The sequence below is a fragment of the Myiozetetes cayanensis genome, unplaced genomic scaffold (assembly GCF_022539395.1).
Source record: "Myiozetetes cayanensis isolate MyiCay16 unplaced genomic scaffold, myiCay2020 scf5-8, whole genome shotgun sequence".
NCBI lineage: Eukaryota > Metazoa > Chordata > Aves > Passeriformes > Tyrannidae > Myiozetetes > Myiozetetes cayanensis.
In genome coordinates this window covers 36,054,826-36,073,916 of record NW_026087742.1, presented here as the reverse complement: position 1 = coordinate 36,073,916, position 19,091 = coordinate 36,054,826, and the positions used below count along the sequence as shown (strand labels likewise).

Sequence of the window (19,091 nt, the reverse complement as noted above, 5' to 3'; positions counted from 1 at the left end):
TATACCAACAATGTGTTATTCTGCACCAAATGGAGTCTGGACTCACTTCTATCCCGGGAAGGGACTGAAGTCCAGTGAAATACCAGCTTTCTACATTGCTTGGTGTGCTCCAAAGCATTTCAGACCCTGCTTAGCTAGTGTGGATGTGAGAGAGTTCAGAATTTTTCTACAGCACTCTGTACTACTTTACCTGAAGCAATCAAGAAACATGCTTGACATAAATAAAATTTATCATCCTCCAAAAATGAAATAGGTGCTTGTGCTGTTGCTAACGATAAAATATGAGAGCAGCACTGCACTTGGACAGATGACTGTATGACCCAGAGCACATATAATAGCATCATTTGCACCTTTTTTTTTTATAGAGAGCAAAAGAGCAAGTATGACAAAAACCCCAAGGCCGTTTTGACAGAAAGGTGTGCAAACCTGAATCAGTGCCCTTTCCTACACTAAGAAAAATGTTTCATTGAAGTCACTATTCAGATATACTGCTCCACACATTTACTTGCTCCAGAGAAGAACAGAAGGCTGAACTACCACTGGGCAGAGATGTAGCACATGTCCAAAGATCTTCATATTTGGACACGAGAAGGAAAATTTACAAGTTGAAGAAAAAAAATGACAGGATGACAACAGTATGGGCGTTACTATGTATGGATTAATAACTCTAAGACACCCTAAAATTCATTCATCTTCACTCCTTAAAGAGCTTGGTGGAGCATTTAAAATAAGATTTTATATATATGTGTGCAAATACACATATATGTGCACAGAGGTTACATCCCCTTCCAGTTTCCATTTTAACATTACTTCTTAAAAAACCTAACACAGAGAAGGAACCTGATGGTGGAAAGGAGAAAGCAGTACTCTGGCACATATGAATGGAAAGAAGCATTTCTATGGTCTATGCACAACAGGAAACTATAAAATATGTTTTCACTGCAGAAATCCCTAAAGAAAATAATATTGGGAGAAATTATGCCTCCAAAATCCAACAGAATGGTTTTCTGAGCATTTTGGTGCATCTCAGACACAGTGGTCTGTCTAATATTTCATTTATATGAAATATTTGGATCTTTAAAGCTGGAGGATGCTGCTTAGATTTAACTCTCGTGCTCAGTTTTGGCTATACTAGAACTTTGGCTAGCAAATTACCCTGAAAGCAGGATATTTTAGGATGAAGGCATGGTAAGAAAGAAAGGTGAGGATTTTTTATATTGCTACAAGGCTAAAAAAAAGGTTTCAGATACGTTAAATGGCAAACTTGCAAAACTTGAATTTGAATGGTTAATTAGCACCAGAGCTTATATTTTTTTGAATCGTAACTAACAATTGTAACTAAGGATGTTATTGCTATGAACAGCATTAAATGTACTTGTAAAGGAGCAAATAGGCTGTATTTAGAGACATCAACCCCAGCAAGGCAAGTGGAGGAAGAACGCACTTCAAAAGCATCTTATAGGATCATGACTCATTTCAATGAAAGGGTGTAGTTCGTTCCCTAGACTTGCATATTTACCCTAATACATCTTCTCTGTCAGGCCTGAGAAATGTGGACAAATTACTTTTGGATTTACTAGTTTTGGTAATCAAAATTACCCTGGTTACAAAGCTTCTCAACAATTACTCTACAGCTAAGTTTGAGCTGGACTTCTATTGAATGTCTTATTTTTACATTCTTTAAAGGCTAAGATGACCTTGGAAATGTGATTTCATGAATTCTTGGAAGGCTTCCAAAAATTTATGATTAAATTTATGACTTAAAAGCAGAAGTGATTTTCCTTCCTAGAAGAGTATTTTGCTGTCACTTGTTCTGTGGTATATTTATATGTATATAATGCATTTTTGCTTATTTTCCTTGCTTAGCTACAGAAAAAAAATGATGAAAATCTTAAACCATAACGGTCGCTGCTCAGAAAATTCATTTCATGCCAAGGAAATTGGAAAGGTGGTTGGCTACTTATTTATATTTATATGAAATCAGGTTTTTGAACATCAAAGGAAATACACCATATTGTGAATTTGTAAACCGGAATGTGTGGTATTTACTCATAGAATACGGTCAATTAAAAAACCCATAGAGGCAATGTACAGGTTACCTACAACTATGAGGGGTTTTTTGTTTCTGTGCAGATGTAAAAATCAAGACATACCTGCACGCAGAGCACATATTCAGTTGAGACCATGTGCTTGAAGATGACTGCAGACCTTAAAACGCCGTGAGGGTCCAGTGTAAACTCCTCTTCTTCATTGCCAGTGAGGATGGTGAAGGTAAAAGGGGGGCCATTGTGAAAAGAGTCTTTGTCTGTCACTACCAGCTGCAAAATGCTTGTGCCCACTGGTTTATTTTCCTTTACACATATACACAGCGTATAAAGAAAAGGATTAAAATGATACATATCTCAATTATAAAATACCACATTTTGCTATTGAGAATATTCAACTGAATGCTCTTTGGACAAGATGGTGTTTCACAACCCGCACTTATTTGACCCTGCTTATGCCCCACGGACCAGTAGCAGAAATTAAGGTACCCATCACACTTCCACGGACTGCTGAGCTCTGCCTGATACTGTGTCTGATCAGGTCTGTCTAACAGTTAAGGCTCACATCCAGAACAAGGTGTAAAGAAAGGTGAACTTATTCCAGAGCAGACATTTTGAGGACAGGGTGCAACAGGGATGAACAATAAAATGTGTGTCAGATGCTGTGGTTAAGGAGCCTCAGAAAACAGAAACTTACCAAAGACTTAAAAAAAATTTGTTTATCCTTTCTTTTAGATAAGATCCCTTGATACATCTTTTGCAGATAGATCATCAAAAACTACTTAACTGAAACCAAATGCTCCTGCATTTTAAAAGTCAGAGAAGTTTTTGATGTACAGGATAAACTTACTTGAATTACAGCTGTGTAGTTAGCTGGAGTAAATACAGGGCTGTTATCGTTCACATCAGAAATGTCCACATTGACCGTCACAGATGAAGACAAAGGAGGGGTGCCACTGTCTCTTGCTTGGATAACTAATGAATAGCCAGATATCTGCAAAAAGGTGAAAACATTAAATCATTGTGAAAGCGGTCCTAAATTTCAACCCTGTTTCTTTACATCCAATGCACCACCTTCCATATTCCAAGGAAAGCTGCTTGGCCTCATTACCTTCCTGCCCGTAGTATAACATTATCCTGTTTATTGCCACACTGTGTCCCAACTTCTGTTTTATAAGGCTATCAATAAACATAGCAGCTTCATTGTATTAAAATAACTGTATCAGATAATACATTCCTGAAAAAAGGGGCAGACAAAAAATAAACAACAGATAATATCTGAACTAAGCTATTAGTACTGTGGCTTACACTTTCATCTCTCCTAGGTGTCAGCTGGGATATGTGACCTGATTCTATTTATCTTATGGTTGGTCTCCAGGATATTATATAAATTGCTTATTAGAGCCAGCATCAGTTTGACACACGTTTCTAACACACAGATGGAGAGCCAAGAAAAAGTTCACAAGCAGTTGGCTTAAACACACTAGGAAACATTTAGGAGTACCAGGGACAACAGTCTCTGCAGCAACAGAATATTATCCACCATTCAGGAGAAGATAAGGGGGCTTGAGCCGTCTTGTTTGCAACAGACACAAACTACTCAGCACAGTGCGGGCAGTCCAGTGCATCATCCATGGGCCCTCTACATGTGCCCATGTGTGAGGTGTGAGCATATGTGACAACTTGCAAAAGCTCTGTCTATTCACAGTTTATGGATGACAGTTGGATTTTCTGAACTGCATCCTTATGCTGGCCTCCTTAGGTCTTACAACTGCTTTTTACTGTATATTGCTCCCTGCTCCCCAGGGAAAGCTGCTGACACATCTGCCCCTGAATCCTTCTACAGTAGAGTTGAGCAAAGGGCAAAATGTGCCAGATACAACACTCTGCTTCACCCTCTCAGTGCAGAGCTGGAAAGGGAAAAAATATGGCCCTGCAGAGGGGAACAAGATAATGTCAACAGGGCTTTTTCTGGAGGAGGCAGGGAGAAGGAAATCCAAATCCACTAAAAAAATAAAATTCCTGGTAGTAGGAAGGAGTACAGATTAAGCACACAAAATAAGGGGGGCTCTTCTGGGATGTAGGACCAACATAAAGAAAAAGGGAACATGTTTTTTAGGGGGTTGTATGGAGGAGAAAGACTGTAATTTGATGGGGCATAGTGACACAGGAGGGAAGAGGAATCCTGCATTAAGGGAAGTCAAGAAACTTGAGACAGATAATTAGTATTTTTTTTTTAACTGTAATTTCTACCCCTAGCTAAAGACAAGATGGACAGTTTTGTAAGCCCTTTCCCATTTTTTTGCACTGTTTGCTTTCATTTCAATGTATCCCAGGAAGGTAGATGGCAAAAGTCATGGTCTCTATGTGATTACAGCTCTGGAAATGAGTTTCCTTAAACCACTAAAACCTGGGAGTCAGCACTGCCTTTGGGAATCTGCAGCAGATGGGGCATCATGTATCGTTCTCCCTGAAGGGGTCAGAAACACCTGTGTCTAGGAAATGTGCCAAGGAAGTAAAGAAAAAGACAGTATCACAGCTTATTTCAAGAGTGAAACTTTGGAAAATACAGATCTAACAGAGATGGCATTAAACTTGCTGATGGTGGTGAAGGGAAATGTGTGTATCTAAATGTAGCTGTACATGAGTGCGCTTCAGGAACTAAAAAAAGTCACCTTAAGAAATTAAGCCTGTGCTTTTATTACAGTCAATTTGTAACAGGCACAGCCATTGTTACTTTCCTGTCCTCGACAATCTCTGATAAAGTCATTCCGCAACCAAATACTGACAATTTAATACTGCCTTTGTGATAATACAGAAAGGATATTTGCCACTATTCTAAACAGTAGCTTTGCTTCCAGTAAAGAGCTTTTCCAGCTGAGCCTTTATTCTGAGGGTAGCAATCTGCTTCTCCAGTTTCATGGATGCATTGCTGGGAGGCAGGAAGCATTTCTGAAGCCATTTAGCACTCTCCTGCCCAGCTAGCAGCACAGGCAACTGCATTTGTTTGTTTTTTTTCCAAAAGCTGCTAATTGCTAGCTATGGCAAAATGGTGATAAATAATCCTGAATGAATAATGGAGTGAGCAAACAAAGCAGCAGAATCTGTTAATGAAGCACTCTTTCACTTTTGGTTCAGCCTGGCCACTTCAAAACATCCCCTCCCCAATGACACGTTTTGCAGAGCACTAATTAAAGCCTGAGGTCTCAGCTCGGTGCCACAATCTGGAGTATGTTGTAATCTCTCTGTTGCACACACAGCTGCATGTGTGTGCTTGCACGTGCAGGAGAGGGAAGGCAGCGACAGCTGCCACTGGTACCACAGGAGAAATCCACTGTTGTCTTTTTCCCCCTCATCTGACCTCAGCTGCTCTGTTGGTGCAGGATGGGAAGGGTAGCAGAACAGTTGGCTTGTAGATAGGGTTAGGGAGAGGGCTGGCATGGAAAGAAGTGGGAAAACATTAGAAAGACCGGTTGGAGCATCTCAGACTGATCGCTGTAGAGTATAAAAGAAACTCCTTCAACACAAGCTAGCAGACAAGCAAAGACGGATGCACATCTGTAAGTCATTGCAATTTAAGAAGTTCCACATGTCTTACCCTTTCTCTATCCAGTTTCTTTTTAACCTTCACGAGTCCCAAAACAGGATCAACAGAAAATTCATTGTCTTGATCCCCATTCACTATGGAAAAATGAATCTGGCCATTGGGAGGACTGTCCAGATCTTCTGCTATCAACTTTTTTTGAGAGAAGAGTAAAAATTAGCAAAACAAATATTAAGTGATCTGTATGATACATTAATTGCTCAACACTCCAAAAACTTAGACTTCATATTCCGTCAGATTAGTTACACCTGAACTGCACACCTCTACAGCAACAAGCACAAATCTAATCAGTTTTTGATAGGAGGCTCTCCTTGGACCTTCTCAAAATTATAGCCCTAAGAAATACAGAATATTTTAATCTTAATATTCTATATAACACTTTCTTTCTGAATCTACAACTAGCAAAATCAGAGTATTGGGAGGTTTGGGTATGACACACTGCATTCCAGACTACACAGATACTATCTATTTGGAGCTCTGAGCTCTGAACTCTGGTGTAGCGAAAGGCATCTCTGTCCATAGCACGGGGGTTGGAACTAGACTGATCTTTAAGGTCCCTTCCAAACTTGGCCATTCTGTGATTCTGATTCTGTGATTTTACTTTCTGAAAAGCTGAATTCCGCCTTTCTATTAAAACCCATTTGTTTCTAGCTGACTCATGAAATGCAATGCCTTGAATATGCCTTGGATATGTCATTGCTCTTTGACAGCATATAGAGGTTTAAAAGAAATACTCAGTACTACTACTACTACTGTCTTTTGGGGAGAAACTTACAGCAGCCTGGAAAGCAGTAGTAAATGCAGAGTATTGGCTAGAGAACAGTTTGGGGGATTCAGGATGTGGTAATTATCATTATTAACCAGTGTAGCAGTATTTTAGGAAGGGTCATGTGGCAGAGGGCTTCGCCCCACCTAAACCCCTCTGATGGCCTCACTCACCAATATCACCGAGTCCCCGACGGCTGCATCCTCGCTGATGACTGCACTGTAGACCTCCTGGCTGAATTTTGGAGCGTTGTCATTGACATCTGTCACGTTTATGTTTACAGTTGTAACGGCACTCAGGGCTGGAGTACCTCCATCTTTTGCTTCCACTACTAAGTAGAAATCCTTACAGGATTCAAAATCCAAAGCTTCAAAAATGGAAATCACTCCTTTGAAGCAAAGGAGGGAAAGTCAACAGCCAGCAAAAAACAAATAATGCCATGGAATAAGGGATTTGACTGTAGTAAACAGTACAGCATGCTATTTATCACCATGGCACACATACAACACTAACTGTAAGACTGCCCAATCCAATAAAAATGCTTTTTTCAGGTTTCTACTGCTGTCATTTGATTAAAGAATGACGCCAATTGCATTTGGGTTGCCTCTGCAGAAAGGACCTTTACAAGGCATGAAGCAATGAATGGCTTCTCCTGAAAATAACCTTCATTATATGAGTATCATAGATGAAGAAGTGGGGGCCATATCCATCCATTTACCATCTCATGCACAGAGCCTTTGGGAGAACTGGATGTCGACTCTGGAAATTAGCCCTGACAAGTCAACAGAAATTCACTCCCACACAATTAACTTCTCACGAATTAAATACAAATGAATGGGATATGAATACCTTTGAGAAATCAGTTGTCTACCAATTATGTGATTAAACAGAGACTTTCCCGCTCAACTAGGTTTTATAAATTTTGCGTTACTTTACCACACAACCAAAATTAAGATTCTCTGTAACTTGATTCACTCCATGCACCCCGACTCCCTCTAGAACAGAAATTATTTCTATGCAAGCTCTCCACTTTGTTCCCATAACCTTAACAAGAAGGTGGAGTGGGTTGTGCACAGATTACTAGTGATGCCTTGAAGGAGGCAATACCAGGCACGGCAGGAAAGACTTAAAAGAAAACCCTGAACCTTGGCAAGCCAAATCCTTTTCAATACAGACACACCAGAAGCAGGTATGTGTGGGGCTTAAAGGCCATTTAGCCCAGCTGCTGCCCAGCGTAGGTCAGCTCAACCTGATCATTCTTGAATTCTTGAATTAACTCATCTCTAACATAAACCTTCAGCAACATCAGTTTCCTAACCTTCTTACGAAATGTATTTCAGCACTTAACCATCATTACAATTAGGAATTTCTTCCTATTGTTTAACCAAAATAATCCAAATGCAATTTAAACCCATTCACAACCCATGACTGGGCATGGAGAATAGTTTATTCCCCTCCACTATATAGGTACTTTTTACAGGCCTGAATACTAACAGCATGTCTTCTTTTTTCCAGCTTAAACAGCCTCAATTCCTTCAGTCTGTCCTCGTAAGTCACATTTTACAGACCTCAGATCATTCCTCTTAATCTTGTCTGGGTTCTCTCCAAATGAATTTTACCTTTCAGCACAATGTGCTGAAAGCAGGAGCCCTGAAGAGAAGCTTCCAAGTGGCTAGCAGAGAGTTCTCGCTGATAAATGGTGTGAAGGACATTATTTTTCAAGCTCTGATCAGACATGCTACATCACCACCTGGCTGTCTAGAAACTGAGCTCCTTCCTCTAAACTGATAATAACAGAGCTGTCACACATTAATGAATACTATATACTTTTAGTTTTGGGGTTTTTTTCCCCTGTGTGATTAAAGTTCATTATGGGTTTTTATTGATTTATTTCCTTGGCTTCATTATCAATTGTGAAGTTAAGTATCTCTGTCTAGGCGTATTTATATTTAAATTTTGTTAGCCCTAATCAGCATTATGCAGATGACAGACAACACACAGTTATGTTAAGTCCCTTCCATGTAAGGCAGTGGTCTCTGCAGAGTGGAGAATGAATTTTGCACACAACTATATAAATGACACAATGCATCATTTTGAGAATTTCCAGGTTACTGGTTATTACAGCTGCATTCAAGTGTTACCTTCAGCTTTCAAAATCACGATTGCATTGCTCAATCCATAGTGATGGATTAAAACCTTAATAAGGATAAAGAATATACCCCACTAAGGAAGTTTGAAGAAAACAAGCCATTTGTACCAAATATGATAGTTTTTCTTGGTATTTCTTAAAGAGAAGCAGCAGTATATTTTTAACATTGGTGATGTATAACCAAAAAGAGCGCAGCCCAAATCAGTGCTGAAGTCAATTGTCAGAAAAGACAAGTCAGAACAACTTAAGTCAGGAATGTTGCATACAGTTACATAAATAGCAATCACATGTTAGGACTGACACCTATTTGGTAGCTCTGTTTGATGCTTTCTAATGTGCAGACAGTTGAGGCTGTACTTAGCTGGTAAGCAAGTAAACATTGTAAGTATTCAGACCCATAAGGGTTGCACAGTTTGGCTAATGTGCTGTCACATCTACATTGACTTCAACAGACATACTAATGGAGAAAAGTATTCTCCACTTGAGTTGGGGCAGCTAAGCATGATTGTAATTGACATCACCCTTCAACCTAAAATTAGTTTTAACTGTGTAGCTAATTCCACACTGACAAGTTGCGAGCCTCTGGTCTTGGAAATCTTTTGGTTCAAGAGCCTTCCGAAAGCATTCATCTTTTTCTGATGCTTTCAATTAGCATTACAATTAAGAGCCACTTTACAAACCTGTTTTCGAGTTAATCCTGAACTTCCCTTTCTCATTCCCCGATCTGATGAGATAGGCAATTTCAGCATTAGTACCAATGTCTTGGCTTGTAGCAAAAACAGACAGGACTTCAGTGCCAGGTGAGGTGTCCTCAGGTACTGTAACAAGATAATCTCTTCTTTCAAACACAGGGGGGTTGTCGTTAATGTCTAGCACTGTAATGGTCACGGTGGCAAATGAGGACAAGGTCAGCACAATGCTCTGATCTGAGGCCTTTACAGTGATGTTATAGGAAGACTGAAGCTCTCTATCAAGAGGATGCTCCAAAATAATGATTCCTGATGACTGGTCAACTGAGAAGTAACCATCTGCAGAGTCTGCCAGGGAATAGCTGACCTTTCTGTTCACGCCTGAAAGAGAAGCAAAAGGGAAAATGATACAGTGAAATAAAGAAAACAAAACCTCTTCCCATCTAACAGAAACCCAAAGTAAAATTTGCTTATCAGACTGACCATTTCCAATGGGAGTGGAGCAAATGAAGGTAGGAGTGCCTGTGAGTATGGTATTGATGAAAGTTTAGGAGATCAAGATATGCTCTTCTCATGTGAAAAATCCCCATGGAGAAGTTAAGTTCCTTCCCTCATCATGATACTTTTAAAAAAAGATCACTTTGCAGAACTGCTGAGTTATGAAACTTGAAAGCAGAATCCAGATATGGTCCTTGCTCAGAAGAGCTTTCAATTGAATTAGATGAGACAGGCAGAGTGCTGAAATTGGAAATGTCTCAGAGAACATCTTGGAGGAATAGAAATGTACATAAGGGAAAAATAAACCCATAAAAACACATCAGGTGGCACAGAATATATTTGCTACTAGTGCTGCTTTGATTTCACTGTTGAGCAGCAAAATATTATCATAAGTTGATACCTGTTAGGCAAAAGTTGCATCCAAAAACTCCTGCCAGGATATGAACATTTTAGAAAGGAAACTCCCTCAGTCCCCAACTCAAGAGCAAAAATTGAGTTGTATGAAATACATCCTATGTTTTTAAAATCCTGCCTGTATTTCCCAATACATAGCACCTATTCACCCAGCTGCTGAATATGCAGATCTGTGCTAAGGTTGTTGTCAGTAATAAGGCCTGAGGGGATGGTACTGACTTGCTTTCTGCACTACAGTGGGATAGCCATTTCAAATCTAATTAAAAGTGAACACAGATATAAGCTAATTCAAGTCCCTTGATGCTAGTTGATTTTGTGATTTGGTCCTGGGTGCTTCAGTAATAGATTATAACTAAAACACAAAGATGCACTAAAATGGAGAGTCTCTGTTTTTAACATCTCTCACTTGAGCATTTGCTGCTGGTTTTGTTGCAGAACAGACTTTACAAGTCTGACATTAATCAGATGAACAAGAGCTACCAATCCCTTCTAGGCATATTTTGTTAATTTAAAATTTGTGACAGTATTATTCTGCTTTCCAGCAGCAAAGCGTTGTAGAAATGTCTGATCAAAAGCAGCACAAATCACAGTTGTTTTCTGCTTGACGTAGCAGGAGTCAAGCATCCACACAAGGGGGAGCTGGGAGACTCTTTCTTCAATCACATGCACATAAAAGCCAGAACAACTACAAAGTCCCAGGGCATTAGGAATTACTATTTGGCCTCTTAAGAGAATAAAGTTTTTATGCAGTGCTTGAGACAACAGAATATATTTCAAATTTCCAAATGTCTTTAAAATAAGGAACAAATTAAATTGAAATATTGCAACAAAACAGATTCTTACTTTTTTTTTTTTTTTTAATCACTACAGAACATCTCTATTCACCATGGCATCTCAAATGTGAAAAATAAAATGTTCTTCCTTCAGCAAAACAGCAAGGTGGAGAAGGAGGTGACTCCTGTCCTACATACGAGGAACTGAGATCAACCCACGAACCTGTCAGAGATTCCTTCACGTGCTGAAACGCCTCGGCTCTGAATACCCTGCGGCTGCTGGAGCACATGCTCACCTCTTCCCTTACCCTCTCGATGCATGCATGCAAATACTCTGTCAGCTGACAATAACCAAACTCAAACATGGAAAAGGAGTAAAACCCTCTAGGAAATGGAAGGTTTTCAGGGTCTGATTGGCTGGTCTACATTTTGAGCTGGGGAGGATCTCCTTCTGCTAGAAATCCTCCATGAACTTCCACTTACAAAAAGGGACAGACCTGACTAGAACAATTAAATACAGCCTTGGGGATGCTGAAAAATATGATTTCCCTCCCTCCCCCGATTCAGAGCATGCAGTTGAACACCCAACCTACACATAAGTTTTACACGCAAAACTATTTAGTGTTCTGTTCCAGTCACTCTTGGTATCTGCCAGTTTCTACATATTCTTAAACACTTCTCTGAAGCATGGGCCTTAACATGCATCTTCTACACACGTATATATCTATGACTGCAGGAGAGCCTTAGTCTGATTTGCATTTTTCTCTAGCACAAAACCCCAGCATACCTGGGCACAAGAAAGAAGAAAGAAGATTAGGTCAGAAGACTTGAATTGGAATAAGGATACCAACCCTTGGTGGCTTTTGGCCTGAATGCTGACAGAAGAAAAAAAGATGGAGAAATACAGAGGTAGATCTTATCTGCCTGCTGACTTTCTCACAGAGTGTTTTGTGGAGTGGAATTTAATACTTGCTTCTTAGGAGAAAAATTAATTCAGTGAAAAACTGTGGCAGGAACAGCACTTTGAAGAAAGTGTTGTGTTACATCAATAGCTGTTTCCACTCAGCTTCCTGACCCAATGGTGGAAAAAAGAATAGGCATGAGGCAAAGGTGAAGTAGGAAGTTATTTCTACTGAAATTAAAAATGCTTTAGTCCAGAAGCTACCCTCTGCTGAGAGAAGTGTCCACCAATGTGTGTCAATGGCATCCATGCCATAGAGACAATGGTAGATTCTACTGTGACTATAAAGGAGATCCTTTCTGTGAGAAGGAAACAACTGCTTCAACACCATGGTTCCTGCACTGGTAAAGAGAACAATCCTCCCACACTGCTTGCCCACAGCTGTTGGGGGATTAATGTTTGCAAACTGTGTTGTGTCAGCTCACTTACTCACTTAAACTTCTCAGATTTCAAAGGTGTCAATCATGAACATAAGCTATTTCAACATGGAAAGTCTTTGCAGGAATCACTATTACCATAAGAGGATTGCAGTACATTTTTTTTTAAATAAAGTAATAAGCAAGCACATTTTCTATTTAGATTTGTATTAGCATATGATAGAAGACTGACCTTTGCCAAATCTCTGGTGTGGAAAGCTTGTAAAACATACAGACATCTAGTACCTCAAATGCCACCCTTCAAGTAAGTTTCTTTTCTTGGTTTCTTCTGTACTAAAACAAAGGGCCATGCACATCATGACAACTTCTATGTCATTGCTACTTTAAAGAGCATCAGTGATATAAAACAACTCCTCTTCGTAATTCAGGACTATCAATATCCTCCTTGCCTAAAGCATGGAATCACAGAATCATTCAGGTTAGAAAGGACCTTTGAGATCATTGAGTCCTACCACTGATCCAACATTACTAAGCCCACCACTAAACCATGTCCGAAAGTGCCATGTCTACATGTCTTTTAAATACTTCCAGAGACGGTGATTCAACCACTTCCCTGTGCAGCCTGTTCCAAGGTTTGACAACCCTTTCTGTACAGAAATTTTTTCTACTCTTCAATCTAAACCTCCCCTGGCATAATTTGGCTCCATTTCCTCTTGTCCTACTGCTTGTTACTTAGGAGAAGAGACTGACCCTCCACTCACTGCAATCTCCTCTTAAGTAGCTGTAAAGAGTGAGAAGGTCCCCTCTGAGTCTTCTTTCCTCCCCAGCTCCCTCAGCCACTCCTCATCAGACTTGTGCTCCAGACCCTTCCTCAGCTCTGCTGCCCTTTTCTGACACATTCCGCCACCGCAGTGTCTTTCTTGTAGTGAGGGGTCCAAAACTGAACACAGGATTTGAGGGGCAGCTCAACTGAAAAGTGTGGAGTCATAACATAGTTTGATTTATTTATCAATTAGCAGTGGTTTGCAAGCATGGTATCTGATTACTGTGCTTCCTCCACCTGTCTTGTGTACCTCCAGCCTTTCATGAGTACCCCAATCTTAACTATGAGGCCAACTATTGGAAAATAAAAGTCCACAACAACATTAACAGCAAACAAGACAAAAGAGGAATTCTAAATCAGATTTTGTAGTACTCTACTCCATCATTTTGAGATGAAAGAGAAAAATCTTGCCAGAAGTACTTTGCTGAACTGTAGAAGAATATATAGCCCCATAGGGAAAGTATTTCAAGTGATTTTTACAACTTAACCAGAAAACCTGGCTGAGTTTAATAACACTGCTATCGAGATAGGCTTTTGCCATTTTGTTCCTTTTCTGTGAGGAAACGAATGCCTTAACCCCAAAGGCCTTTATTCACACCACTGCTCCAATGGAGTCATGGTACCATGGGATGAAGGCAGAGCCCCAGAGGGCAGAGATGAAGATAACCAACCCCTTTCTGAAGGGAAATACTGGACAGAAATTGGAGGCATAAACTGTTAGTGGTATGATACCAACCATGGGTATCTAAAACACTGCTTTCCACTTCACCCGGATCTTTTTTGGTGGGAAGTTGAGATTTGGATAGCTGGCTCACCCTCCCTGTCTCTTCTATAAGACATTTACATATCCCTGGGTACTGGCTTACATCACTTGGCACGAATACTTGTTTCCATCAGTGCTCCTGAGTGATTCACTTCCTCATGCTGATCAGGCCTTTTTTTGATGATTTTTCTGAAGTTGGGAAGGCCATTTAGGATACACTTGATTTAGGGCTACACATTGCAGCTGACAATATAGTGAAGCATTACCTGAGGCAGTGGAATGCACATGTAGGGAAAGAGATATAAAAAACATATATACATGTATGTACGTATGCACAGAATCGTTAGGATTGGAAAAGACCTCTAAGATCATTGAGTCCAACTGTTAAGCCAGCCCCACTGTGTTCACCACCAAACCACATCCCCAGGTGGCACATCCACACACCTTCTGAACAATTCCAGGGCTGATGATCCCACCCTGGACAGCCTATTCCAATGCCTAACCAACCTTTGAGTGAAGAGATTTTTCCTAATATCCTATGTAAACATTCCCTAGCACAACTTGAGGTTATTTCTGCTTGTCCTCTCACTTGTTTACCTGAGAGATGAGACCAACCTGCTACCTCGTTACTGGTTCCTTTTAGGGAGCTGTTGAGAGCAAGAAGGTCCCCTCCAAGTCTCCTTTTCTCCAGGATAAACAACCCCAGCTCCCTCAATGACTCCTCCTAAGACTTGTGCTCAAATAGTTTGTATTTTATATATATAGACTATTTATATACATATATAAAGACTAGACACATATAGATATATGTGCTCAAATGTGTCTGCATACACATATATAGGTATTATACAGACATGCACACACACATACATATGTTTCAGTGGCCCAATTTAAATACAGGGTTTATTCAGTCCACATAATCCAAGACATACAATTCTCCTAGTCTAGTTCTTTGTCTCCATGTTGTTAACAATGTCTTGGAAATCTCAAAGATTTAAGAAGTTACTAGATTATAAAGCAAGTAGGAATCTTGTGAGGTCATCTAATTTATCCCTGCACAAAGAAAATATGGATGCAATTTATCTCCAAACACAGGCCTATCCTTTGATCACGAACTTGCATAACCTCCTTGGGTAACACAATGCAGTGCCTCACTTTTCTTACAACTAAAAATATTGCTCTGACTTTTTGCTGAGATTGAATAAAATTAATAAAAGACAAGGGAGAAAAAAAGAAAAGAACAAGGGTCAACTTCCTTCCTTCCTCAGAGCTACTTCTGATAGCTGAAGACTATTATACTGTGCCATCTCTGTTCTCTTTTCACTGGCAGACCTTCTCAACTGTTTTAGTATTTCCTGACTTTTTTTTCCAGACTTCTGATCTTTCTTGTAAATCTCCAAGTAGCCCACATCTGCCTGGAAAGGCTATACCCCAAACAACACAGCCTTTCAGGTGAGGATTTGCCAACACCAAATAAACAGAAATAACTACTTCTGTTTTCCAGCATTACTCTTGTTTACCAACCTCATTAAAGTATATGCCTTTCCACACCAGTATGAAAGTGTAAACATACATTCAGCCTATAATTCACAGTAATACAGCTGCCTTTTGCAGTTCTGCTGCCCAGTCAATCATTACCTAGACAATACTGGTGCACTTGGTTATTCTTGCCTAAACACAGGATGTCACATTTATCTTGATGACTTGCATTGTGGTTTTCCATACCACTTTTTCAACTGCTAAATCCCACAGCTATGACTTTGGCACTATCCAGGGTACTTGTGGCACCATTCTACTTTCTGACATTTTGCAATACAGTCCTTATGCCTACTTACCCATTCAGGAATAAAAATAAGAGCAATTTTGCACCCAGTACATTTCTTAACTTATCCCTCCAGTGTAGCAGTTATTACAAGGTCATCTGGCAACATTTTTGTGTAGACTGTGTTTCCATAGCTTGCTTATAAAATATCATGCGGCACTAGGTCAAAAACCTCACTAAACCTAAGCCATAACCCTCATATTTATTTCTATATGGCCTCTTCACATGTTGCAGAAGGAAATGAGATTGGTTTGATGACTCTTGCTCGCTGAACACAGATGAGCTCTAAAAGTCATCCTGATACACATGTTCACAATGCAAGTTGGGTGACTGCGTTCCCCTGACTACCCACCTGCAGCCATAGAAATCTGGCCCTTTGACAGATTCAACAGGGTCATACAGACTGAAAACTTACTGGATTAGGTCTCATGAGTGCCTAGGTATGGAAAGCAAAATCAACAATATGAAAGAAGGCTTGTTTAGGCAGAAACCTAAGTTTTCTATCAGAATCTCCAAACACCTTGTTTATTTACCTCCTAACACTAGGTAAGTCTCAACTCCACAGGGCTATTATTTTTTATTTGGCAATTTTTCAGGGGTCCAGTGTACTGTATCTCTGCATTCCTATTAGTTTCTGCTTTTATTAAGAAAGCAAAAGCTAGGTTTTCTCCTAAACAGCTTACTGAGTGAACTTGGACCTGCAGGTGTCCTCAGGTTTACCCTGCTTCTCATTTCTATACTTGGTGGAGAAGGCTGGGGTTATGTATCTCATGTCTCCTAATGAGAAGGTCAGATGGCTTCCCCCAGAAGGGTAGAGTCTCTTCTGCTGCAGCTCTTCTATTTTGTGTGAAGAGGTGAATAATTAGTTCCTCATGCCAAGACTCAAACTGACTAGAGACTGGACTGATTTAAACTCTCCAGATTAAACACAAATGCACTAAGCAGACAATGACAGAATCTTTCTCATAAATCCTCATCCAAACAATAATTAACTCTATACAACTCTTTAAAGAACATGACCAAATTCAACCACAGTTGACCTGTATACCCTAGCTGTATAAACATATCTCTGGGAGCATCTCAAATCTTATCCTGGCTCCCTGAATTAGACTTTCTACACCCGTTTTTTTTCTCTCACTCCACCCAAGTATGAAAGCTTCAAATACAGAGAATAACAACCAGAAATCCAGGCTCATCATTCAAATCTCTCCACCCTCAAAATAGTTGGATTTTTTTTCAGAATTGATGAATAAACTTCAGACCGTTCTGTCTGTGAGGTTACAAGCCCTGCAGAAGCTGGGACACATCTGAAACTCTGGGCAACCTGTGCACAAAAGTGAGAAAACGCCTTGAATAAAGTAGCCCACTGTTTACTATTTTTCTTAGTTAGAGGGACAGCTGAAAACAGAGAAGGGCAGTCTGTACATTGCAGAGAACTCTGCAAGCAAATAAAGACCACTCCTGTCAACTTTTTACTTACATGTCTGTATTTTCCTGCACATTGGCTGCATGCAATACAACGTGCTGGCTCCAAGATGACCTAGTCCATCTGTACTGCCTGGTTGTGCAGGGAATGGGGGTGGACCTGTTTAATGACTACCATCCATGGCTTTAACCATAGGCTAATGCAGAGCCTGAAAGGCAGCAGTAGCAGGCAAGACAGAGCTGGCTGACAAGGTTGTTCCCATTTTAAGCAAAATTGGAAACCTGTATTCATCATAAATTCAGGAAAAAATCAACTGATCAGTGAAATCACTAAACTGAGTACAGATCTGGATGTCTGATGGCCCAGTGGTGAGGAAGACTGCAGAAGGATGGATAAACACACTATTTGTTTTTAGTACAGTAAATGCTTCTGCCTTTTGTAGACTTACACCGTCACTCATCACGGAAACAGGCCTAAAAGCATGGAGTTCCTTCACAAAGTAAAGCAGCTGTGAGTGAGGTAGGATTTTAACCATCACTTAAAGTACAGCTGAGTTTGTACCATGTTGTTGTTCATTCTTATACTGTGCAAGCAAGGCCATAACATTGTGTGCATAGAAAAAAGACGAGCAGCACTGGAAATCAATATGCACCTGAAGGTCAGGATTGGGCTTCAGGTTTATTCTGAAGTTTATTAATAATGTTTTTAACATCATGCTTGCCACAAAGTCCCACGTAGGTTTCCTCGCTGTTGCTGCTCTACCATGACCCTAATTTCCTTGAAACAGGCTGATCCTGTAGCTGTCTGATGGCTTTGCTCAGATAATTACACCTCAGCATTCACTCCAGCTCTTCTTGTCTATTAATTTGAACAGAATGGAGTAATTTGGCACTTTGATTTGGAGACAGTAGGAGGTAGAAAATTCACTGCTCTCTCTGAATGTCTCTAAAAAAATGTAAACCCAGCATTTCCGTTTTATATCTTAGTTTGAACATTTCCAAACCTGATGGTGATGAGTAAATAGCAAATACTATATTGTGGAAATATTAAAAAAATTAAATTACAGCAGGATAGGAGAAAGAATTGTTTTAGATTAAGATAACTAAAATGCCTTAGCAAATGGACTTATGTATAATCTCTCTCCAAGTAATCATTTCATTTAAGATCCCTAGCTATATGCAGAGGTTATGGAAAATGAGCTTGTGTGCTACTACAGCTAAACAGTTAAAGCCATTTTCTTCTGTTGAATACTGTGAAGAAGAATCATATCTCTTCTTCAGTATGTCCAACTAGTTTCTAAGTATATATCTAAATTAAAAATATATCAAACAACAACTTATGGTCCAGTGCAATCAGGATCTTCAAGGGACACAGAAGGCACAAGGCAGATATAACACTGTTTTCCTGTTCACTGGAAATTGTCTTAATTATCCAACAATGTCTGCCCACAGTATTTTCAGGTTTCTGTTAAACTGTGTTTAGTTGCAGACCACAACTGGACTTCTTTCAAGTTTTACCTCAATGGCTTCAATATTCATGCTCCTATCCTTACAGTACACGGTTCTTTAAAGCCCAAGACAGAAGAATGGGCAAATTCTAAGACTAATCACAAGATGTGTCCTGAATGTTAAAAACTGTTTTGTATGATGATTACTGGCTCCAATGATGCTTTCAGGACAATGCTTCACAGAACCTTACAGGATTATCATAACCCATCAGGAATATCAACAATAAATTTTTCTCTTGTGGGAACGTTACACCACCTGAACTTGTTCATTATGCAGCAATAAGGAATCAGTGATTTTAGCAGGGACTAACAGAACAGCAATTAAAACAAAATCCAGTTTTAGGGACTTTTGTTTAGTCACTTTCATGTGATACAATGCATGGTTTAATTTTCAGGTCTAATAATTAAGGAAGTACATAGTCACTTCTTATTCATTACATGCATCCCTCCCTTTAACTTTTCTAGTTTCAGAAG

At 39.7% G+C, this 19,091-nt stretch overlaps 1 protein-coding gene across 10 annotated transcripts in view; it reads right to left on the bottom strand.

Annotated features, from left to right (window-relative positions):
* FAT3 (FAT atypical cadherin 3) overlaps window positions 1-19,091 on the bottom strand; it is a 404,213-nt gene that overhangs the window by 44,858 nt on the left and 340,264 nt on the right. For 9 of the 10 annotated variants that reach the window (XM_050331683.1, XM_050331681.1, XM_050331687.1 and 6 more), the window contains 5 exons: window positions 9,245-9,634; window positions 6,589-6,803; window positions 5,644-5,781; window positions 2,896-3,039; window positions 2,154-2,351 (listed from right to left, as the gene is read on the bottom strand). In XM_050331683.1, coding sequence (XP_050187640.1) covers window positions 2,154-2,351; window positions 2,896-3,039; window positions 5,644-5,781; window positions 6,589-6,803; window positions 9,245-9,634 — 1,085 coding nt within the window. The remainder of the gene's footprint in view (window positions 1-2,153; window positions 2,352-2,895; window positions 3,040-5,643; window positions 5,782-6,588; window positions 6,804-9,244; window positions 9,635-19,091) is intronic. The other variant, XR_007630830.1, reaches the window with a different exon arrangement.